Source organism: Neodiprion pinetum, chromosome 6, assembly GCF_021155775.2.
Source record: "Neodiprion pinetum isolate iyNeoPine1 chromosome 6, iyNeoPine1.2, whole genome shotgun sequence".
Taxonomy (NCBI): domain Eukaryota; kingdom Metazoa; phylum Arthropoda; class Insecta; order Hymenoptera; family Diprionidae; genus Neodiprion; species Neodiprion pinetum.
The window spans coordinates 8,328,925-8,349,390 of NC_060237.1; the positions used below are offsets into that span (position 1 = coordinate 8,328,925).

A 20,466-nucleotide genomic window follows, 5' to 3' on the forward strand; every position below is an offset into this window, starting at 1 on the left:
GAGGAGAGGAGAGGTCCTCTCCCACGACCCACCCCCGCCTCCTCCTCGTCCACCTGGTCCTCCTCCTCGTCCAGCTCGTCCTCCTCCTCGTTCACCTCCGACCACCTCGGGTAATACCTGGAATAGTAATAAATATTTTTAATATAGGAACACATCAAAAATATTGTGTAAGGATTAATGTAATTGATCAATTAATTAATAATATAATAAATTGTACAAGATTATTCATAGCTACTGAATATGTGCTTGCACGAAAAATGAATTGAAATAATTTATTGTAAACGTGACAAGTTTGTAATATTTCAGATGAAATATAATTACAATTGCCATCAAATATTATAAAAGTGTTTTACTCACCCAGCACAAATCCTCGTCCTCCTCGTCCTCCTCCTCGTCCACCTCCGACCACCTTCAACCACCTCAGGTTATACCTTGAATAGTAATAAATATTTTCAGCATGAGAACAAATCAAAAATAATGTGTAAGGTTTAATATAATTTTTTTATCGATATAATCTACCAGAAAGATTATGAGAAGATTATAAAGTTATAGAAATTTTATTAGCGTACTGACAGCTACCGAATTTGGGGTTGCGCGAAAAATGAATTGAAATAATTTATTGTAAACATGAACCAGGAACCACGGAGCGCTTATCCTGGAAGTCGAGAAATTTTATTAACGGACTGACAGCTACCGAATTTGGGCTTGCGCGAAAAACGAATTGAAATAATTTATTGTAAACATGAACCAGGAACCACGGAGCGCTTATCCTGGAAGTCGAGAAATTTTATTAGCGGACTGACAGCTACCGAATTTGGGGTTGCGCGAAAAACGAATTGAAATAATTTATTGTAAACATGAACCAGGAACCACGGAGCGCTTATCCTGGAAGTCGAGAAATTTTATTAGCGGACTGACAGCTACCGAATTTGGGCTTGCGCGAAAAACGAATTGAAATAATTTATTGTAAACATGAACCAGGAACCACGGAGCGCTTATCCTGGAAGTCGAGAAATTTTATTAACGGACTGACAGCTACCGAATTTGGGCTTGCGCGAAAAACGAATTGAAATAATTTATTGTAAACATGAACCAGGAACCACGGAGCGCTTATCCTGGAAGTCGAGAAATTTTATTAGCGGACTGACAGCTACCGAATTTGGGCTTGCGCGAAAAACGAATTGAAATAATTTATTGTAAACATGAACCAGGAACCACGGAGCGCTTATCCTGGAAGTCGAGAAATTTTATTAGCGGACTGACAGCTACCGAATTTGGGCTTGCGCGAAAAACGAATTGAAATAATTTATTGTAAACATGAACCAGGAACCACGGAGCGCTTATCCTGGAAGTCGAGAAATTTTATTAACGGACTGACAGCTACCGAATTTGGGCTTGCGCCAAAAACGAATTGAAATAATTTATTGTAAACATGAACCAGGAACCACGGAGCGCTTATCCTGGAAGTCGAGAAATTTTATTAGCGGACTGACAGCTACCGAATTTGGGCTTGCGCGAAAAACGAATAGAAATAATTTATTGTAAACACGCACCAGGAACCACGGAGCGCTTATCCTGGAAGTCGAGAAATTTTATTAGCGGACTGACAGCTACCGAATTTGGGCTTGCGCGAAAAACGAATTGAAATAATTTATTGTAAACACGCACCAGGAACCACGGAGCGCTTATCCTGGAAGTCGAGAAATTTTATTAGCGGACTGACAGCTACCGAATTTGGGCTTGCGCGAAAAACGAATTGAAATAATTTATTGTAAACATGAACCAGGAACCACGGAGCGCTTATCCTGGAAGTCGAGAAATTTTATTAGCGGACTGACAGCTACCGAATTTGGGCTTGCGCGAAAAACGAATTGAAATAATTTATTGTAAACATGAACCAGTAACCACGGAGCGCTTATCCTGGAAGTCGAGAAATTTTATTAGCGGACTGACAGCTACCGAATTTGGGCTTGCGCGAAAAACGAATTGAAATAATTTATTGTAAACACGCACCAGGAACCACGGAGCGCTTATCCTGGAAGTCGAGGAAATTTCTCTTTCACCGCGTAGCGGACCCGAAGCGCGGGATCCGGGAGGTTGAGAACCCGGTACTCGAAATACGTAGCGGACCCGAAAAGCGGGATCCGGGAGGTTGAGAACCCGTTACTCGAAATTTGCGGAGCGCGACTCTCATACGTCCGCTCTACTGCGCGGTTGTTTCGAGACTGAGGAATTCGGCTAGCTGATTTCAGATCGGTAACGTCACTTTCTGAACATCCGACATCCAAACTTTGGTATCAAACTCTAATACTATGTACGATGATGTATGATGTACGATGTATGATGTATGATGTATGATGATATGATATGATGTATAATGCTTTTAGTTTTCACGTTTCATACAAGAAATACACACTTCGTCTCTCCTGCCGATTCCAGACTCAAGCGGCCTGGCCCTTCGATGGTCAGCCGTTGACTGAAGATATATTCTTCAGTGAACGGGTCGGCTAATAACGCTGCCGTTCTGCGACAGTTGGATGATGAAAGATTTCGCTCGTATCTTTCAAATGTGTGTTAAAATACACTCGAAGTGTTAAGAAGCGTCGTTCTTTCTCTCCCTATCACCTTTCTAGGTCTTTAAATCACTACGCAGCGTTAAATACTGTCTCATATACGAAGCATCCATTTCATCTCGTTCAAAATTAGCGCATCCGTGATGTATTACAGTTACTCTGAATTTTTTTCCATCCGAATACTTTTCGAAAAACGATTCTGCTCCTCCACCCAACGCAGATACTTCACTTGCGACCAGCTAAAACAGCGTTTCGATTCTATGCCTATGAAAATTCAAGATCGAGAGAGCAAATGAAAAGTTGTTGGAATAATTATCAATACTAATGTTATGGAATACATCGAGCGCGCGTCGAATAGAATCCCATTTTGAAATGAATAATTCTTCTCTTTTCGTATCATAGCTAATCTAGTAATATCGGTAAATAGGATGGTTGGAGGTGTTCGGAAATCGTAGGACATTTCGAAATTTAAAGTCGACGATGATCCGGTGCATCAATTTTATCGTTACAGATTTTCTTTTCCCATGAGGCATAGAGTATTCAACAACGATAATGCAGTCCTTAAAATTCATCATTCATCTCTGTCTGGAAAGCTAATTCGCAAGGCGTGGTATTCTAGATATGTCAAAACTAAGCTAGCCGCACGTGTTTGCATTGTTAGAAAAATACCCGTACTCTACATACACTGTTTCTAATCTTTTGCTACATTTGGTTTAATCCCCATGCTTCCACAGCACGAATAGTCGGAAATGTTTTTGATTATCCATAATAAAATAAAAGAAGTAACAAAGCTTAAATTTATTGTTATCTAATGAATACATCAAACTGCGGTCGAATCAATTTATTTATTATTTGCACATGACCTCTGTACATTTGATAAATTATTCCTAAATACATTGAAACATATGTATTTATAATGAAATATCATGCAATGGGCTGTGTAAACTATAAACTATAATTTCTATCGAATAGCTGCTTTTATGTCAACAGGGCTTTGAGACTCAGCTCAGTTGGATCTCGATTTTTGCCATCGTATGTAGGACATTGGGTTACAAGAACAAATGCGAATTACGAAGAACTCCGTATAAGAGATAAGGATATTTTAGTTCAAGCATACCTATACACAGAAATCCGTATGTGAATATACTAAAACCTTTATGTGTATTGTAAAAGTCTAGTTTTAAATATGTGCATATATGTATATACACATTCATAAGTATATATATACATATATACACATACATGTACATAAATAATTGCCAAGAAATTAGGAACACTCGCAACTTGTCGCAAATAGAGTAAAACGTAAGGTTAATAATATACAAATTACACAAGCGTACCATAAAACATGGCAAGGGTAATCCTAGTGCAGTGATGGTACAAACTGAAGAAATATACGTTTACATATACATGATATAAATTAATAGACTAGAAAAGGGTATTTAGAGAGCTTATCTGATTCCGATCTTGTCACAATAGATCATTAACATAATCAATATACGGTTAAAGCTGTATTAGCTACATTCACTATTAGAGATAATATTTTTCATCCATTTTTATAGTTATTTAATTTCTTGTACAACAATTTTTCAAATTTCACCGCAAAATGCCCAACGAGTTCTCGTAGTGCAAATACGAGTCCAATTACCTTACAGATGGCATTACGTTGATTTTTGCCTTCTCGCGTCGAGTTATAAATACAGAGAAATCTCAATGTGAGCTCATTTCTACAAGATTTATTGCAGTGCTATATTCGTAGATGTACATGTTATTCTATATTATATACTGTCCTAAATTTTAAACACACAGCACAACAATGGCTGAAAGCACAATAGCAAGAAGAGAGGAGCAATCTGCATCTTAATAAATCTTTTCTTCTTCATACGTAGCGGAGCGATGTCACGTCGGAGGATATGTACTAGTGGATCACTGGGTGGGGCACAGATCTGAAACATAATTATGTTAAAAATTTTCAACATTTCTTACAGAAAGTAGGTACGTTGCCAGACCTTACATACCAACAATGAATATTCATAGAGGCTATATTCATAAATACTCACAAAAGTAAGCTAATATTTTACCCGCAATTGCTTATTACTGACAACTTGATATGATAATATCCCCTCCCCGCATACATCTACTTCTACTCCTACTCTACTCCAACTCCTACTCCTACGACTACTCCTATTCCCACTCCGAATTCTACCACTTCTACTTCTACTCCTACTACTCCTACTCCTCATCCTACTCCTACTTCCACTCCTGATCCTACTCCTATTCCTGATCCTACTCCTACTCTAATGAATATGATAAAAATGTTATACTCACAGTGCACAAGTCCTCGTCATCCTCGTCCTCCTCCTCGCCCACCTCAATCACCCGCAACCACCGCTAACCACCTCGTGTTATACCTGGAATAGTAATAAATATTTTTAGTATAGGAACACATAAAAAATATTATGTAAGTATCAATGTAATCAATCAATTAATTAATATATAATAAATTTTATAATCGCATTTGAAGCTACTGAACAGCTGCTTACGCGAAAAATAAATTGAAATAATTTATTGTCAACCTGACAAGTTTGTAATATTTCAGATGAAATATAATTACAATTGCCATCAAATATCATAAAAATGTTCTTCTCACCGAGCACAAATCCTCGTCCTCCTCGTCCGCCTTGTTCTCCTCGTCCACCTCCGACCACCTCCAACCACCGCCAACCACCGCCGACCACCTTCAACGACTACTGCTAACCACCTCGGGTTATACCTGGAATAGTAATAAATATTCTCAGTATAAGAACACATCAAAAACATTATGTAAGGATTGATATAATTAATTAATTGATTGATGATATAGTAAATATCATTAGCGCATTTATAACTATTGAATTTGTGCTTGCGCGAAAAATGGATTGAAATAATTTATTGTAAACATGACAAGTTTGAAATATTTTAGATAAAATACAATTACAAATGCCACAAAATATCATGAAAATGTTTTACTCACCGTGCACAAATCCTCGTCCTCCTCCTCGTCCACCTCCGACTACCTCCAACAATCACCGATGACCACCTTGGGTTATACCTTGAATACTAATTAATATTTCGAGTATTAGAACACGTCAAAAATATTGTGTGAGGATTCATGCCCAATTGCAATTGCAATATGTTTGTTTCTGGTCGTTTGGTTCTTTTGCCGATTCAAAATGTTGTCCGAAGCATGCTTATTGGTTCGATAGTACAAAACATGACGTTTCCATTAGTTAAACTTGTAAGCTTGAAAATTAGTCCGGAAGGTCAAAAGTCACCAGGTCAAGGACCTGGACAGCCAGAACTACGTAGCGCTTGTCAAGGAAGTCGAGTTTCACCAGGTCGCTAACCTGGAGCGCAAGAACTACGGAGCTTTTGTCCTGGAAGTCGATTTTCACCAGGTAGCGGACCTAGAGCGCAGAAACTATGGAGCGCTCTTCCTGGAAGTCGATTTTCACTAGGTACCGGACCTCGAGCGCAGGATCCAGGAGGTTGAGAACCCGGTACTCGAAATTTGCGGAGCGCGATTCTCATCCGTCCGCTCTACTGCGCGGTTGTTTCGAGACCGAAGAATTCGGTTAGCTGAATCTCAAATCGATGACGTCAAATTTTGGTGACGTTACTTTTTGAACATCCGAACATCCAAACTTTGGTTTCGAACTTCAATACTGTGTATGATATATCATGATGTATGATGTATGATGTATGATATATGATGATGACGTACGATGATATGATATGATGCATAATGATTTCAGTTTTAGTTTTAACATTTCACAATGAGACAAGAAATACGCATTTTATCTTTCCTGCTGATTCCAGACTCAAGTGGTTAGGCCCTTCGATGGTCAGCCGTTGACTAGATATATTCTTCAGTTAACGAGTCAGCTAATAACGCTGCTGTTCTGCGACAGTCGGATGATAAAAATTTTTGCTCGTACCTTTCAAATGTGTGTTAAAATACACTCGAAGTTTTAAGAAGCTTTGTTAAATACCGTCTCATATACGAAGCATCCGTTTCATCTCGATTAAAATCAGCGCACCCATGATGTATTACAGCTACTCCGAATTTTTTTCCATACGAACACTTTTTGAAAAACAATTCTGCTTCTCCGCCCAACGTAGATACTCCACTTGCGACTAGCTAAAACAGCGTTCCGGTTCTATGCCTACGAGAATTCTAGATCGAGCGAGCAAATGAAAAGTTGTTGGAATAATTATGAATATTAATGGTATGGAATACATCGAGCGCGTGTCGAATAGAATCCTATTTCGAAATGAATAATTCTTCCATTTTCATATTGTAGATGTATTATTGTAGGTAATCTAGTTTGTCTCCCGGAAAATTGTAAAATTTATAGTATGCATCACGTATTAATCGTAAATGGATCATATATATTAATATCGTACATGGACCGCGTATACATAAATACTTTTTGGTCTCTGCATCGTTATTACATCTGATCTACTATTATTTATGATTCAAGTATACATTCTTCTCTCGGGTACCTATACTGCAATTAAATCACTGTTTTCTACGAATGTTTGAAGAAATTTATTCTCGTTATTAACTTCTTGTATCGCCGACAAGATCAAGACACGATTACGGTTAGTAAAGTTCATTAACTGCCAGTTGTAGTTCCTTTTAATCCCCATTGTATCCGTATAATTTTACCGCGCAGCCATTTGAGGGACGACAAATTATCACATTCAGTTCTTCCTTTATCAGCTCGACCGAACTGCATCTTTCAAAGAATGCCTGCAGGATTTCAGAATACGAAATAAGAATAACAGCGTAACTGGAGTTGAAATGTTTTTAACCAAAATCGGATTCGTAGCGCACAGTAACGGTTGAATGAGAAATATGGGGCGAAACGATGAATCAATTATTTTCTAATAAAACCGACGAGGGTTGACGGATAGGTCAATCGACTGTGTGACGCGGTGACGTAGCAGGCCATTAGTGGTTCATTAGCTGCAGCAAAATGAAGTAATTACGATCGAAGGGTTGGGTCGGTTAGTTAAGGGCGATGGAGGATAGTTGGTCAAGTGTTTAACTGGCCGGGAACTGCAGCGAGTGAGGTTGGCAGATTGGCAACTTCTCGAGTTCAAAGTAACTCAATCAGACGTCGGAGGGTGGGAAATATATGACTCGATCATCCGCGCACAAGAGGAGGAAGATTGCGGGATAAAAGAAAGAAGTGAAAAGGAAAAAATAAATACACTAACAAAGTGAGAGTAAGAAGAAAAGCACCCGGTTATCCCGATAATTAAAATCACTTATTCAGGCTGCGGAGATCTGACGACATAAATGATGTAGCGTCGGCAATTTGCCACGATTACCAGAACCGCCTTGATTGAGCAAATGCGGTCAGCCCCTGCTTGTTCTTTGTGCTCGGCGAAAGGTAGGGAAAAATACCTCGTTATTCTTGTAAAGCTCCCCGCGTTAAACTCCGGGCTTGCAGGGGGATTATTGCGACGGGTCGTGGTCACGCATCGAACCCTGTAATTATGCAGTCGACGGCGTGCACGACATCAAGGGGTGAAATTTGCGACGTCCCGCACGTAAAACCGAAGCCCCGATAAATCTCGGTGTATCAAAACCCCTTGTTCGTTTTTCAACCAACATCGTTCGCTTGATTTACTCTTTGTTTTTTCATACTCCGTCTCCGTTCGTGCCATTGATGGAACAGTGTAGCCTTTCTCTCGAAAATAATAGGTATAATATAATAATTTTATAATCACTGATGATAACTGCGTGTCGAGATTTTAATATGTTTTGGAGTCAATTGTATTATACCAAATTTATTGCAAATCAAAGTGTAATCTCATTTGTACAATCGAAGCAAAAAAAACACTATTAAAAAGCCGAAATTTATAGGTTACGGTATATTTTTTATACTTGTAGGTAAATGTAGATAAAGCGATGGAAATTCATGCGAATGTTTTTCCAATTTGTTAAATTTAAACCTCTTTGAATTTTCCAATTTGATTCGTTACTTTCGTAACAAATACTTCAAGTTTCTGAAAAAGTTTCTGGATTCATTTTGATTGGCCCAGTCTTTTAAATCAGCGTGTTGCGAAGTGCGCTAGTGAATAATTTTTTCTTGATTATAAATCTTCGTAGATTCGTATGTAAAACTTCTTAAAACATTTAACAATTCTTAGCAATAATGTCAAGTTATCCAGCTCAAGGAATTCGGTTTATTATCAACATGTGAATTGCTGCTGTTGAATTTTTGAAGCATTTCGCACTTTGTGGTGAAATTCACCATAGATATTCTTTTAAAACATTGTCCAATATATTGCGAAGTAACGCTGTAGCATTATTTTAGAGTTCCGGCACCTGCTGTGTATCCAATTTTTGAAGCGGCGCCAAGCTCAAAGTTTTAGCTTCGTGTAGTTCACTAAGCTCGGCTGAATGAAAACTTTTGAGAATTTTACGACCGACGTGTTTTAATCGTAGGAGATCACGTCTATCGTATGCACTGCAGGACATTTATACCATATACTTTACTCGACGGCTAAACTCCTGATATGAAAATTCTTTCAAAAGTCCTTAGAGAGTTACGTTATTATGTAACGTAGGAGAAAAAAATTCAATATACCCAAAGATAAGGCTCTCGGAAATTCAGTTCAGAGTAAATTGTATAGTTTCTACTTTATTGCTGGTAGATTTTTGCCATAAATTTAATTTTCATCCAAACTATCGATTTCGTAAACAAAAAGCGTGAAGACGGAGCAACTTATCAGGATCATTTTCAACTAAACTCGGTTTCACTCACGTGCATGTGATCAGTTATTCATTACTTCAATAAATTTTCTCGAAAAATCCTTGGAATTTGATGTCCGGAATTATAGTAGGACACGCGATTTATGCTGTCAAATTAACTCTGCGGTTTCGTGCCGTCAGATCGTCCGATGGGAATTATCTTCCTCGGGTGGAAATTCGGTCGCTGTACAGGAAGTGATCTAATCTGCAGACTGTCAAAATTAGGTGGTTGCGATGTACCTGGGACACATGTCAAACTTGTGATCGAGGTGATCTCGTGATCTACGGCCAAGGAAATACCCACGCGCGTGATGATAAACGAATCAATTTCGACCTACACAAGCTGGTGTAAAAATCACGTTAATTTGTTGCAACGACTATGCGTTGTTATGTGTTTCTAATTACAGTTTGAAAAATGTGGTAAATCGCATTTCAAGTAATATTCAGCCGAAGCCTAACGTGTTCGATAAAAGTGTGAATAGTCGCGTCAAAGACGTCGATGGTCCTTAAATGTTTGTTTTTCGTGAAATACAAGTAGATGGGACATTGTTTGGAAGGTGAACGCGGATTCGCATCACGATCCATTGAAATTTGATGAACTGAAATGGTGTAATGGCCGTACCGATTTTGGCACACTTCGTTACTCGCCAGTTTCTGCATGCGGCGTGCGTAATTCAGTCGGCTCTGTAAGTTGAACGATTATCATTCGGCCGTTCGTCTCTTTTGTCAGTAGTACAAGGTCAGCTGAAAGACCCCTTCAATTTCGATCCCCTCGTTTTTGGCTCGGCTGTGACTCAGCGCCACATGTCGATTCTCACCGAATCCCCTCGTCGCTTCTCCTCCCAAACACTCCCTGCAGTCTCTCTCTTCCGTCCATCCCTCTGCGCTCTAGCCCTTATAGGCACTGTATCGTAACTACGTTACATGCAATGTACTGTGATCTCGATTTTGATACCTTATACTGCAGTGTGCCTCGAGCAATATCGAGTGGATGACATAATGGAATACGAAAATTTGGCAGGAATCGTATTACGCGAACGTTTTGACTCACGGAACAGATGCTGCATTTCCTTTGTCACTCGTGATTTTCACTGCGTTTTCAAAATCAGCAAGAATTCGGAATTTTGTAAACACAACCGTGTTCAATCTCACTAGACAACGTATCGCTTCCTTGAGATGCGTATCAAGTCCCGCGATGTACTTGTATCCATGATTTTCCTGGCAGTCAGAATTACCGGTTTATCATCCTTAAATTACAGCGACGAGTGTCATGCCCTCCGAAGGATTTATCGTGACGTTTTGGTTACCTCGAATCTTCGTTCAAGTATCATGGTTCATTCCAAAGAATAAGCCCGACCTTTATTCAAGCTTGGCTCATTAAGTGAAGCTGCCATTTGATCAAGCAATGTTCCACTACACCATTATTTTCCAAATCATCGCAGGTATATAAAGCATCGTACTCACAATAAGCCAGATATCGTGCGTTGAGACCCTTAATGAGAAATCTCTGAATATTCTATACTACCCGAGTATTCAATCAGAGATGAGCCAGGGCTGGTTTTTTGGTATTGAGTTCGTGTAGGCGTGCCTTCCGTGTGCGTGCTCGGCGTGTGTATTACCGCACAACAAACCCATTCAATATAGGAAGGAGGCTGGAGATAAGCCGAGAAGAGTGACTATTGATGCGGTTCTGGTCGAGCGAACGAGCATTTGGATTTCAGGACCTTTGATGCTCGCAGCCTCAAGGGCGCTTGAAAATTGAACTCAATCATCCGTAAATACCCATTACCAATCCGCACGTGTTACGGATGATGCGCTGTCAGCGATCATGCGCACGCTAATGTGCCCTGCACAATACTCCAGGGCCAGGTAATGTATACATACCTGAATCGCCGCCATTGATACGTAGGTACTAATGAATATGCATTTCGTGTCGAGATGGAGTGGACGTTGATTGGACAAGACCATTCATGGTTCGGGATGATCCTGAAACTGGACAATGAGACTCTCTGGTCGTCGTAAGCCTTGCCTCTTATGCACCTGACGGATCCGATCGCATGATGGTGCAGGGATATTTTGAAACTGAAACGCTGCAGCGATAGTTCTCCAAGTTTTATCCGCAGGGATAATCAGTCGATATTAAAATGAAACGTCAGTGATACTACAATTTCAATTCTCATATATCCACCGGTTTTCGTTCATCGCGAGACGTATCCGGACCCGTACAATAACTTTGAACAATAAGAGAGACACTCGAGTCTGTTAAATCCTCCGTCTGGAACGTCGTTATTCAAACGGTGAAAAGAAACGAAATGGCCGGATATTTTCTACTCGGAGTAGAGTTCAGAGGACCCTGAACACTTTAACAACGTCGATGAACTTGCGCGATTCCTATTATCAACTCGAAGCCCTGCAGAATTGGAGGAGATTTTTCTTCGGGTAAATTGATATCCATAAATTTTATTCCTGAGGACTGAACAAAGCGGCGCTGTTATGTTCCTCGGCTTTTGCGGGGCATCAAAGTTACCAGCTTTTGAGACTTACTAAACTTCGGCGAGATGATTACTCCGGAATTAGTCCGCTATTGGTTTCCGGGTTAGCGAGCCCAGCGTGTAATCTATGAGGTCCCCAACTCGCCCTCGAACCACTCTGATCTACCGTCAGTAATTGTCTTTGTAGATTTAGTTGCTCACTGGCAGGAGCTTGGTGCCCTGATAAAAAGTGTAAAAGTAATTTTGCCGTTAATTGTAACATAATTACGGACCACAAGCATCTTGGAACTGATAAACAGTAAAAATGGAAAAGAACACATGTATTGATCAATGTAATTAAATATAATAATATTAAACGGAATAAATCCAAGATCAGAAGCATTTGCGAAATGATTTTTTCGAACGATCCCAAAAAAGTACTAGTTAATTAGCAACGTTTGATAAGAAAACTTTTTGTGTTGACAACAAAACAACATGTCGATAAGCGCAAGGGGGGATAAAAATCGCAGAGTGCCAGGAGAAACGGACTCGTGAAAATCTACCATTTTAATTACGAAACGGAAATCTGATATAACGAATTATGCTTCAATTTTGAAGGCCGTACTTACCCTACCAGTAGCAAGTTGCTTCGGTGTGCTGGGATTAGACTCGATTTATTTCATTTTATTATTCTTCTTATCAGTCGAAGAGCCTGAGATATTTCTAACCGTGGTATAACGGGCGAGTTGGAGATGACGATTGGTGGCTGGACGGGGAATTTCATAGACTTCAGGGTTCCCATGGAAGTGCCCAAGGGCATTTCCCGCTTCACTGCCGGTCTCGAAATTATAGGAGGGAACGGTTTATTTATCAAAACGAACGACGAGGGATAGATAATCGGATTGCTACTACTGGCTTACCGAAACTCCGTACTCGGAAAACATGATATATTACCAATCTGCCAAAAGAGATACGTCGATCAATTATCGTTCATATTACGGCCAATGTGATATTTTCTAAATAATTTATTCAGCGTGGTGGCAGGTTTTCTCATATTTCCCCCTTAGCTGCTGCAGCTTTAATGTCCCTGAGAAAAGATGTTTCCCACTGCTTTCTATTTGAAAATCGATTTGTTCGTCAAGATTCGGCGAGTAATTCACTGCGTTTACAAGAGCCATAGACGTAGTCCCAGAATGGACGGTAACTACGAGGAAACAAATTATAAACTTTAATAGAGCACCTCTTGTATAAGTAAGAGTAAATACAAATGTTCTTCATTTTCCTGTCGACTTCGTCGTACTTAAACATTGCATTGATAATCTGCCTGCCGGAAAGTCTGAAGCAATGAATTAGGTATTATACATACGAAAGTGCAAAAGTTGGGGAAAAGAAAAACAGGTTCCAAATCTTGGTCTTCGGTAGAAAGTGCTCGCTTTGTCTCAAGTTTTTTTCAGGGCGCTTACACACATATACATACATACCTGTAACACTAACTTCCGAGTTGTGTTTCGCTTCTGGAAACACTCTGTAACTCTGAAGTGTTTACGAAACTTATTCGACGGTTGATTTATATCAGGTAGAACATCATGGCGATGGTGGAAATGTTATAAGATATTGTACGTACGGTTATCTAGTAGGAGCATCATTTCTTTATTTTGTTCCCTGAACTCTCTGAACCTTCTGGAGTTGATATTTGCAATCGGGATTCAATCTATCGGTCATACTACTTTTTCGTAAACACGTCAATTCAGGTGAATGAGAATCTGTGGCGTAGAATAAAGTTGATTAATTTACTTTCAAGTGAATTGATCGCTAAAAGTAATTTGCTCGAGTAATTTGAGACTGCTCGGTCAACAAATTTAACGAATATTGGTTGAACGAAAAAAATATGAGAAATCAATTGACAAGATAACTAAATGAAGTCCAACGATTCCCTGCAGATCGAACTACACGTCGATCCTAGAATTTGGAAGTATATCTTTTTACAATTTATATAAATTGAATAATAACACGATAGTTCATGTAATTTATAAATTTAAATATTCCAATTTACCGCCAACTTGTTATTCCGCTGCAGATAATGGTGGAGAAAAATGCGGCATATGGTTCGAGCGGGTACGAAGTTCGTTGGCGAAAAAATGAGCCTTCCGCATTGGTTCCGCGGCGATAAAAACACCAAATCTTTTCCGTTAAATTATTACACGCGGAAATAAGAACCTGCGGACCAGTGTGAATTTTCGAGGTAGATTAAGGACATAAATTTTGCAGATATATTCCGCGTCTACCGCCGCGCAGGTAGCGAGGTGTTCGAACGTCGAGCGATCTTCGTCGACGAAAAAGCGAGCCCCTCGTCAGAAACGCTGAACAGAGTTGCACGATGTTCACAACCAACGTCTCCAAATACCGTAGCGACGAAATTCACGTCAACGTAACGAACATCGGCAACGATTTTCGCGATCCCAAAAATGTTTTGCACCGGAACCATTCCACTCATTTCACGTCGGGAAAATCGAAATAAGACGAGTTAATCGAGTCGTGTTTCACTCGGTGCTGTTGCTTTCCGCTAAGTGCTCTGCGGCAGCAGCAGCCGGCTACGACTTTTGTTCTCTTTGTACGTAGCTTCTCACCCCGGCATCACGGGCCGATTTAACGCTGCGAATTCGGCCGCTTTGTTCATCCCTGACGTACCAGACGCACCAGATGGCATGGAAAAGCTGATCCCGATCGAGCTTGGGCATTTTCCTCGTCATGACGAATCATCGGGTAAACATGTTTACCACCGTAATGCAGCAGATACTGATAATGTGTTGTGCAACTAATATCGTTTGGTCCTAAAGTGTGGACACAGGAAATTGAAAAACAAGGGCACAAACTTACGGATTTTAAAGTCGGTTTCCATGTTAAAGAAGACGCATTCAGTATTGATTTTTCCTATAGATTCTTACGACCCTGATTAATGAAATTCAGCAGTATCAGCTTCAGTTGATTCGACAACATTAGACGTATATTTATTTCTTATACACCACTAGGGCATTGAGTACATAGCAAACGGTGCTGAAGGACGTACAGGTTCATTATACTCTATTGATTTATTAACACTAATGTATATGAGAATATTGGCAAAATGCGGAAGGTAGCATTATACGAGAAAGCTGAGAACACAGCGCGACCCGCAGTACATCGTTCAAGTTCTGATAAAGTTGACGTGTGCACTTATACCTTTGTTTCACTATGGAAACTGGCAGATTACATTTGCACAAGAACTTCGTATTCTCGGAGGGCTACCTCTCTTCCTCCGAATGGGACGTACAGGCAGCCGTGGCTCGGATGTATCTGCGTAACGAAAAATTGTTGGATACAGAATTTGTAGATATGAGAGTTGGGCCGGTGACCAAAGTACAGATTGTATGTTTATGTTTACACTTCTGAAGAGTCATGTCTGAACGATAACATACAAACTTATGCTAAGCCCTCCGCGTTCTGTGAACGATAAGAAAAATGCTTAACCATTCGATAAGAGAGAGAACGATAATCTATTCCGAGTGTATATCTATTGCGTTCTTGCGTCTCAAAGTTCATGTGCCTTTGTCAAATGATTCTATTCACATTTTCTTCCAATTTGAAGAACTATTGTGATAATACGAAAATAAGGAAGAGTTTATGAACCACAGATATATGGTGCAAATAAAGTGTTTTTTTTTTTTTTTTTTTTAATCAAAATAGGTCTTACTTTTCCAACGGTCGGAGTTCCCTGCTGAAAGCCACGACCAACGTAGAGCTTTTCGCCGGTACGTGTTGTTCCGGATTCCACGGCGCCATACGGCACTTCACCATTGCGTTCAACAACCCAGTGAAAATCGGCCGGCATTAAAATCTGAATGTGCAAAAGCGATTATTCCAACATCACTTCGTATTTACATTGAAGAGTTGCATCAGTCACTGCGTGACCTTTTAGGACAAGGAAAATGATCGAAGGAAATTTTCAGCGATCGCGAGAGAAGTGGAACCTTCGCCAAAGAGTGTTCGGAAGTTACGGAGCGGAGGATTTCGCAGGGCTCGATAAAAACTCACCTCGAATTGCCGTTTCTCGTGTTCCTGACCGCCGTAAGCTACGTACGCGACGGCATGCTCGGGTTTCGCTTTGGCCGGCAAAACATCCCCGTTATGGGTCGCACGACCAACGACCAAAGAGGCGCCGTCAGCGTCACGACCAGCGCAAATCATCCCAGGGAGAGTCGCCCGCATCCCTGTGTACGGCACCCATTTGTACCCTGTTGTCAAATTGCCGTTAAAATTTGAATTTGAAAAAACAATTCAGGAAGAGCTTTTTGCAGGCAAAGCTGAGCCTGTTCAATTGCCATTCTATTTCTGTAACCTTAGTTTATTTTAGAAGATTCCACTCGAGCCTAGGTTATTTTCTTTATGTTTGTACGGTAACAGACTGTTTGTACGTAAAACGTTACATCTTCGTGCAAATTTTTTTCTTCCGAATGTCAGCGTGCCATCGGGCAAATTTATTGCAACATGCATTTAAAACAATTGTATTAAGGAAAACAGAACGACTCTTATTTCTCTTACATTCTTTCCCCACACTCTTACATCTACCTTATATCCTGCATCCTCTTCGTATCATCACCTCACAACCTCATCTTCCATACCCCATCAGCAGAATGCACCCTCTAATCCTGCACTGCAACTAACCTTGAGTCACCTTTCATTCGGCCAACATCTAAACTCACCTCGCTTACCTTTTTCCTCCTCCACATCTTCTCATTGCACTCTCCATATCTTTGACAATAAATCAATTATACACTCAAACATTCGTTGATGCAGTCATCGATCACAATCGTCCACCACGTAACAGCAATAAAACTTGTGTAAGAATTTTTCAGCCTTAATTTAAAATTGCACAAAAGGAAATATAGGACGATCGGATCAACTCACCAGGCATTTTTGGATCCGTTTAAGTCCGGTAGAATGTTGTTGGCAGCCTTCCACAATCGGTACTAAATGTTGAGTATGTACAACGGTTATTTGTCAAGTTGAGATAAATGTAGCTACGCCTTATCATTGGCGGGAGACTACGTACGTTTTATCAAATCGGGCCGACCGGCTGGGTATAGCGATTAAGATATTTCTATTTCCCACTAGCCCGTATCTTTCACAAGGGAAAAAAAATTCCAGATAATACCTGCAGATGTGAGCGTTGATTGTAAATTTATCCAATAAATTTCGAAGGATAATTTTGCTTTAGTACCAGGACGCGTAACGAGAAGATCGCGTTGGTATTCAGGGTTTCAGGTAGGTAAAATTTCAAGCTTTTTTGATTGGTATAAAATTTTAACAAGCACGTCGAAACAGTTCATTTATACGTAACTGATAAGATGTAATGTTTTTACTGGGAGATTGACGCACTAGTGCTTTTCACGGTAATTCAAACCGATAAGATAGCGGACGTCGGAACAGAACTGAGTCACTTTCACTTTCAATACGCGATAAACCTTCTCCGAATTATAACATGTTATTGGAATTTTATTTATAATATACCGAGAAAAACGAAGGTGAAGTCCTGATTGCAAGAGAATTCTTCAGTATGTTGATAAAAAATGGATATAATTTTAACACAGCGTCTGGGAAAAATTCAGAATAAATCGGAGTATTTCATGATAAAGGACCCGAAAGAAAAATTCTGAAAATTTCTAATCAGAATACAAGCGGAATAAATCGATGCACAATTTGTTTCTCCAGATTGTAAGATTGACGGAAGGAAATTTTCGCCGACTTACGTCGGAAGACAAATTTCGTGTACGCATTGAAAGTTTGTCACATTTTTTGGTACAGGCGGAGGTCCCTGTTACGTGTAGTGCAACTCGAACGAATGGAAAAGTTCAATGCGAGGCATCAAAATTGCCCAGGTTTATTTCAATTATACACAAAACTTTTTTTTACTACACAATTAGGATGCGTGGTGTATTGGATGGTTATCATTCTGTGTCAATTAACGAAACTCGTTCGCGTGTACTGTTTAAAGGGTATTTAAACGGTAATTATTAATCTTGTACTCGGTCACTTTAAAATGTGTATCATTAGATTCATATTTTTTTTCCACAAAAGTTCGACGATATTAAGCGTGGGTTAGTCTCACTTATCTGTAGACGTTACTTGAATGGATAAATGATGAGTCGATCAATACCGGCCTCTTAAAACCGTTTTGCCGAGTCTCGATTTCGCGATTCAAACCCACACGATATAAACAGCAAATTAGCACTTTCTGATTCCGTTATTTTTCTCGAAATATAACGTCAAGAATTGGCAGACGAGTAATTGTTCTCTCGAATTAGTTCGGAGCGTTATGTACGATGGTGTATCACAAGTTCTGACATGTACTGACAATGAGTACAGTTTTTGTTCCATTGTAAATCTGAAAATTGACGCGAAACTAAAATATTCTCTGGCTAAAGAAATTTTCTGCATAAAAATAATATCGAATGCGGAAATACAGGATTGTTTATTTTTATTTAATGCATGGCTTTGCTTGATTTTATACAGAAAAATTGAGCGACTCTAATTCTAGAATAAGACGTCTTGGCATTTATTTTACGTATGACTGAATTTAGTTCTCGTATCTAATAAATATAAAAATTAATTAAATAGTGTACAAAACGAACAACATAACATATGGTGTCATTTTAAAATTTTTGTATTTAATCTATCGACGACACAGTTTATGAAATAAAATATTATTCAAATAAGGTTCCTTCCCACTGTCTTTGAATCCTACAGTCTAGTTAACGTTTGCAATTTAATGGTAACTACAATCAATGTTTCGACTCAGGCAACGTTTCGACACAAATTTCTGAGATATGTACATGTAGATTTTTTTTCGAGCATATTTAGTGAAGACATTGCTATTCGCATGAAAAAAACCTTTCCATTTATAATACATTTCGTATTTTGAAAGAATTGGGTCGAATTGGAGTCAGAGAACGAATTCAAAAAGCATGCAGATTTATCGTCCTAAGTACACAAAGGCATCGTCCCTCACAATTAGCTCTAGTGTCTTGACCACGAATGATTAGGAAACCAAAAATCTTACGATGCTTACTTACGGTCCCGATAACCATGCACTCCTTGTCATTAACACTGCCGATGTAAAGTTTTTCCAAAAAAGTCACGATTTGCAATTCATGCTGTATCTCCGATATTATATAGGTATGTAAAATTATTAGAGTTACCTTTAAATGACTTACGTCGCATTGTCGTTTCTCGTGCTCGAAACCGTCAGCGGCCTTGTCATGTCAACGGCATATCTTTTTGGGCAGTCTTGCGTGCTTTCCGTGATACGGCACCGATGAGCAGATAGTATGGATTGGCTGGCAGGGATTTTCCATAGCTAAGTGGTTTTGAGGCGGCCGATTAAACGATGCAAATTCTACGGGATAATTTAATCTTCAAACCAATCACTGAGACGAGTATGTTTGATCCATAATGGCTTTAGCTTTTCGGAATCTGGAGCACACTCGGAGGATATTGATGCAGATGTACAGACTGTGCATGAAATGCTTTGATCAACAGCGGTTGATGAGTCTATTGACTGTAATTCGTTGGAATAATTTGATCCTCCGATTCTATAATTACGGTTATCGATGATCCGCAGTGTTATTAGTTGTAAATGAGACCTCGTTAGAGAATTAGAGACGAAAATTTTTCAGAAGTAAATGTTCGAAGTTGGTCGACGAGGCAGGCCAAGTCTGAATTATGATGTTGAGACCTTATATTTTGAAAAATTTCTTATTCTATACTTGGTGTTTTCAAATTCAGTTACTTCTTTGTCAAATATCATCATGATTCAAGTTTTTATATTCTGTACTTACATTTCCTGTGCATAGTTGACAATCCGAATTTGAATGCATTGCTTGCAAAACTGTAAAACGTTAGAACTTCACGAGAAATTCGTATTCTTTGAAACTGTCCTCCTGTTCTCCGAATATCATGCATAAAACGCCTCGGCTCGGATGCACTTGTGCGCAAAATTGTTTGACGTCATTCACCGGTATTTCAGCAGAGTCGAAGGTATTCTATGATAATAACAATTCATTGTTGTCACTCAGATTCTTGGAAGAACTGGAGCATAGTTTGCAGTAAAATTAATGCGATATTCCTTTATTCTTCAACTCTACGGTTCGTGTTACGAGATTCATTGCGACGGGTGTTTCGATTAATTACTTCGCAAGTTTAGTTCCTCAGACACACATTGCAGATAAATTTTTGGAACCCCTGACGCATCGCAAAATATTCCCCTGATGAACAATTTTTCGTTGCCAAAATTTTTGTTCGTTACAATTACTGGAATTTCAAAGTGTGAAATAAAATGACGTATCTAAGGTGGGTGAATTGTTTTTTTTTTCTATCTCTCTGATGAATTGATAACAACTGCAACTCAAACTAAAAACAAGGTAAAATAGATGTATAATTCTTTTGGGAAGGGAAGAGGCGTTAAATGGAATTCAAGAATTAGAAAATTGATTTTGTACATTGTTTTAGTTGTGCACTTTTACTAACAATAAATGTGGATTGTATTACGCGGTTATGATTTGACTAAAAAATCAAAAGC

The 20,466-nt window shown here is 39.3% G+C and overlaps 2 protein-coding genes across 3 annotated transcripts in view; both read right to left on the minus strand.

Moving 5' to 3' along the window:
• Nucleotides 1-14,834: 14,834 nt before the first annotated feature.
• On the minus strand, nucleotides 14,835-16,931 carry LOC124221598 (natterin-3-like). Its single transcript, XM_046631780.2, has 4 exons — nucleotides 16,797-16,931; nucleotides 15,924-16,123; nucleotides 15,583-15,726; nucleotides 14,835-15,185 (listed from the first exon to the last, which is right to left on the minus strand). The coding sequence occupies exons 1-4, from the start codon at nucleotides 16,801-16,803 to the stop codon at nucleotides 15,099-15,101; spliced, it is 438 nt and encodes a 145-aa protein (XP_046487736.1). The 5' UTR covers nucleotides 16,804-16,931; the 3' UTR covers nucleotides 14,835-15,098.
• LOC124221597 (uncharacterized) overlaps nucleotides 16,796-20,466 on the minus strand; it is a 33,748-nt gene continuing 30,077 nt past the window's right edge. The window contains exons 7-9 of one of the 2 annotated variants that reach the window (XM_069137184.1): nucleotides 19,103-19,930; nucleotides 16,942-18,273; nucleotides 16,796-16,858 (exon numbers count right to left, since the gene is read on the minus strand). The gene's annotated coding sequence lies outside the window, so the exon portion shown is untranslated. Of the gene's footprint in view, nucleotides 16,859-16,941; nucleotides 18,274-18,859; nucleotides 19,931-20,466 lie in introns of those variants that run through there. The other variant, XR_011177465.1, reaches the window with a different exon arrangement.

What these genes read in the sequence shown, in the direction of transcription:
- LOC124221598 (XM_046631780.2), bottom strand. An exon ending in ACGAGAAACGGCAATTCGAG is followed by an intron (nt 15,727 to 15,923) that starts GTGAGTTTTTAT and finishes TTGCACATTCAG; the next exon opens with ATTTTAATGCCGGCCGATTT. An exon ending in GAACTCCGACCGTTGGAAAA is followed by an intron (nt 15,186 to 15,582) that starts GTAAGACCTATT and finishes TTCGTTACGCAG; the next exon opens with ATACATCCGAGCCACGGCTG.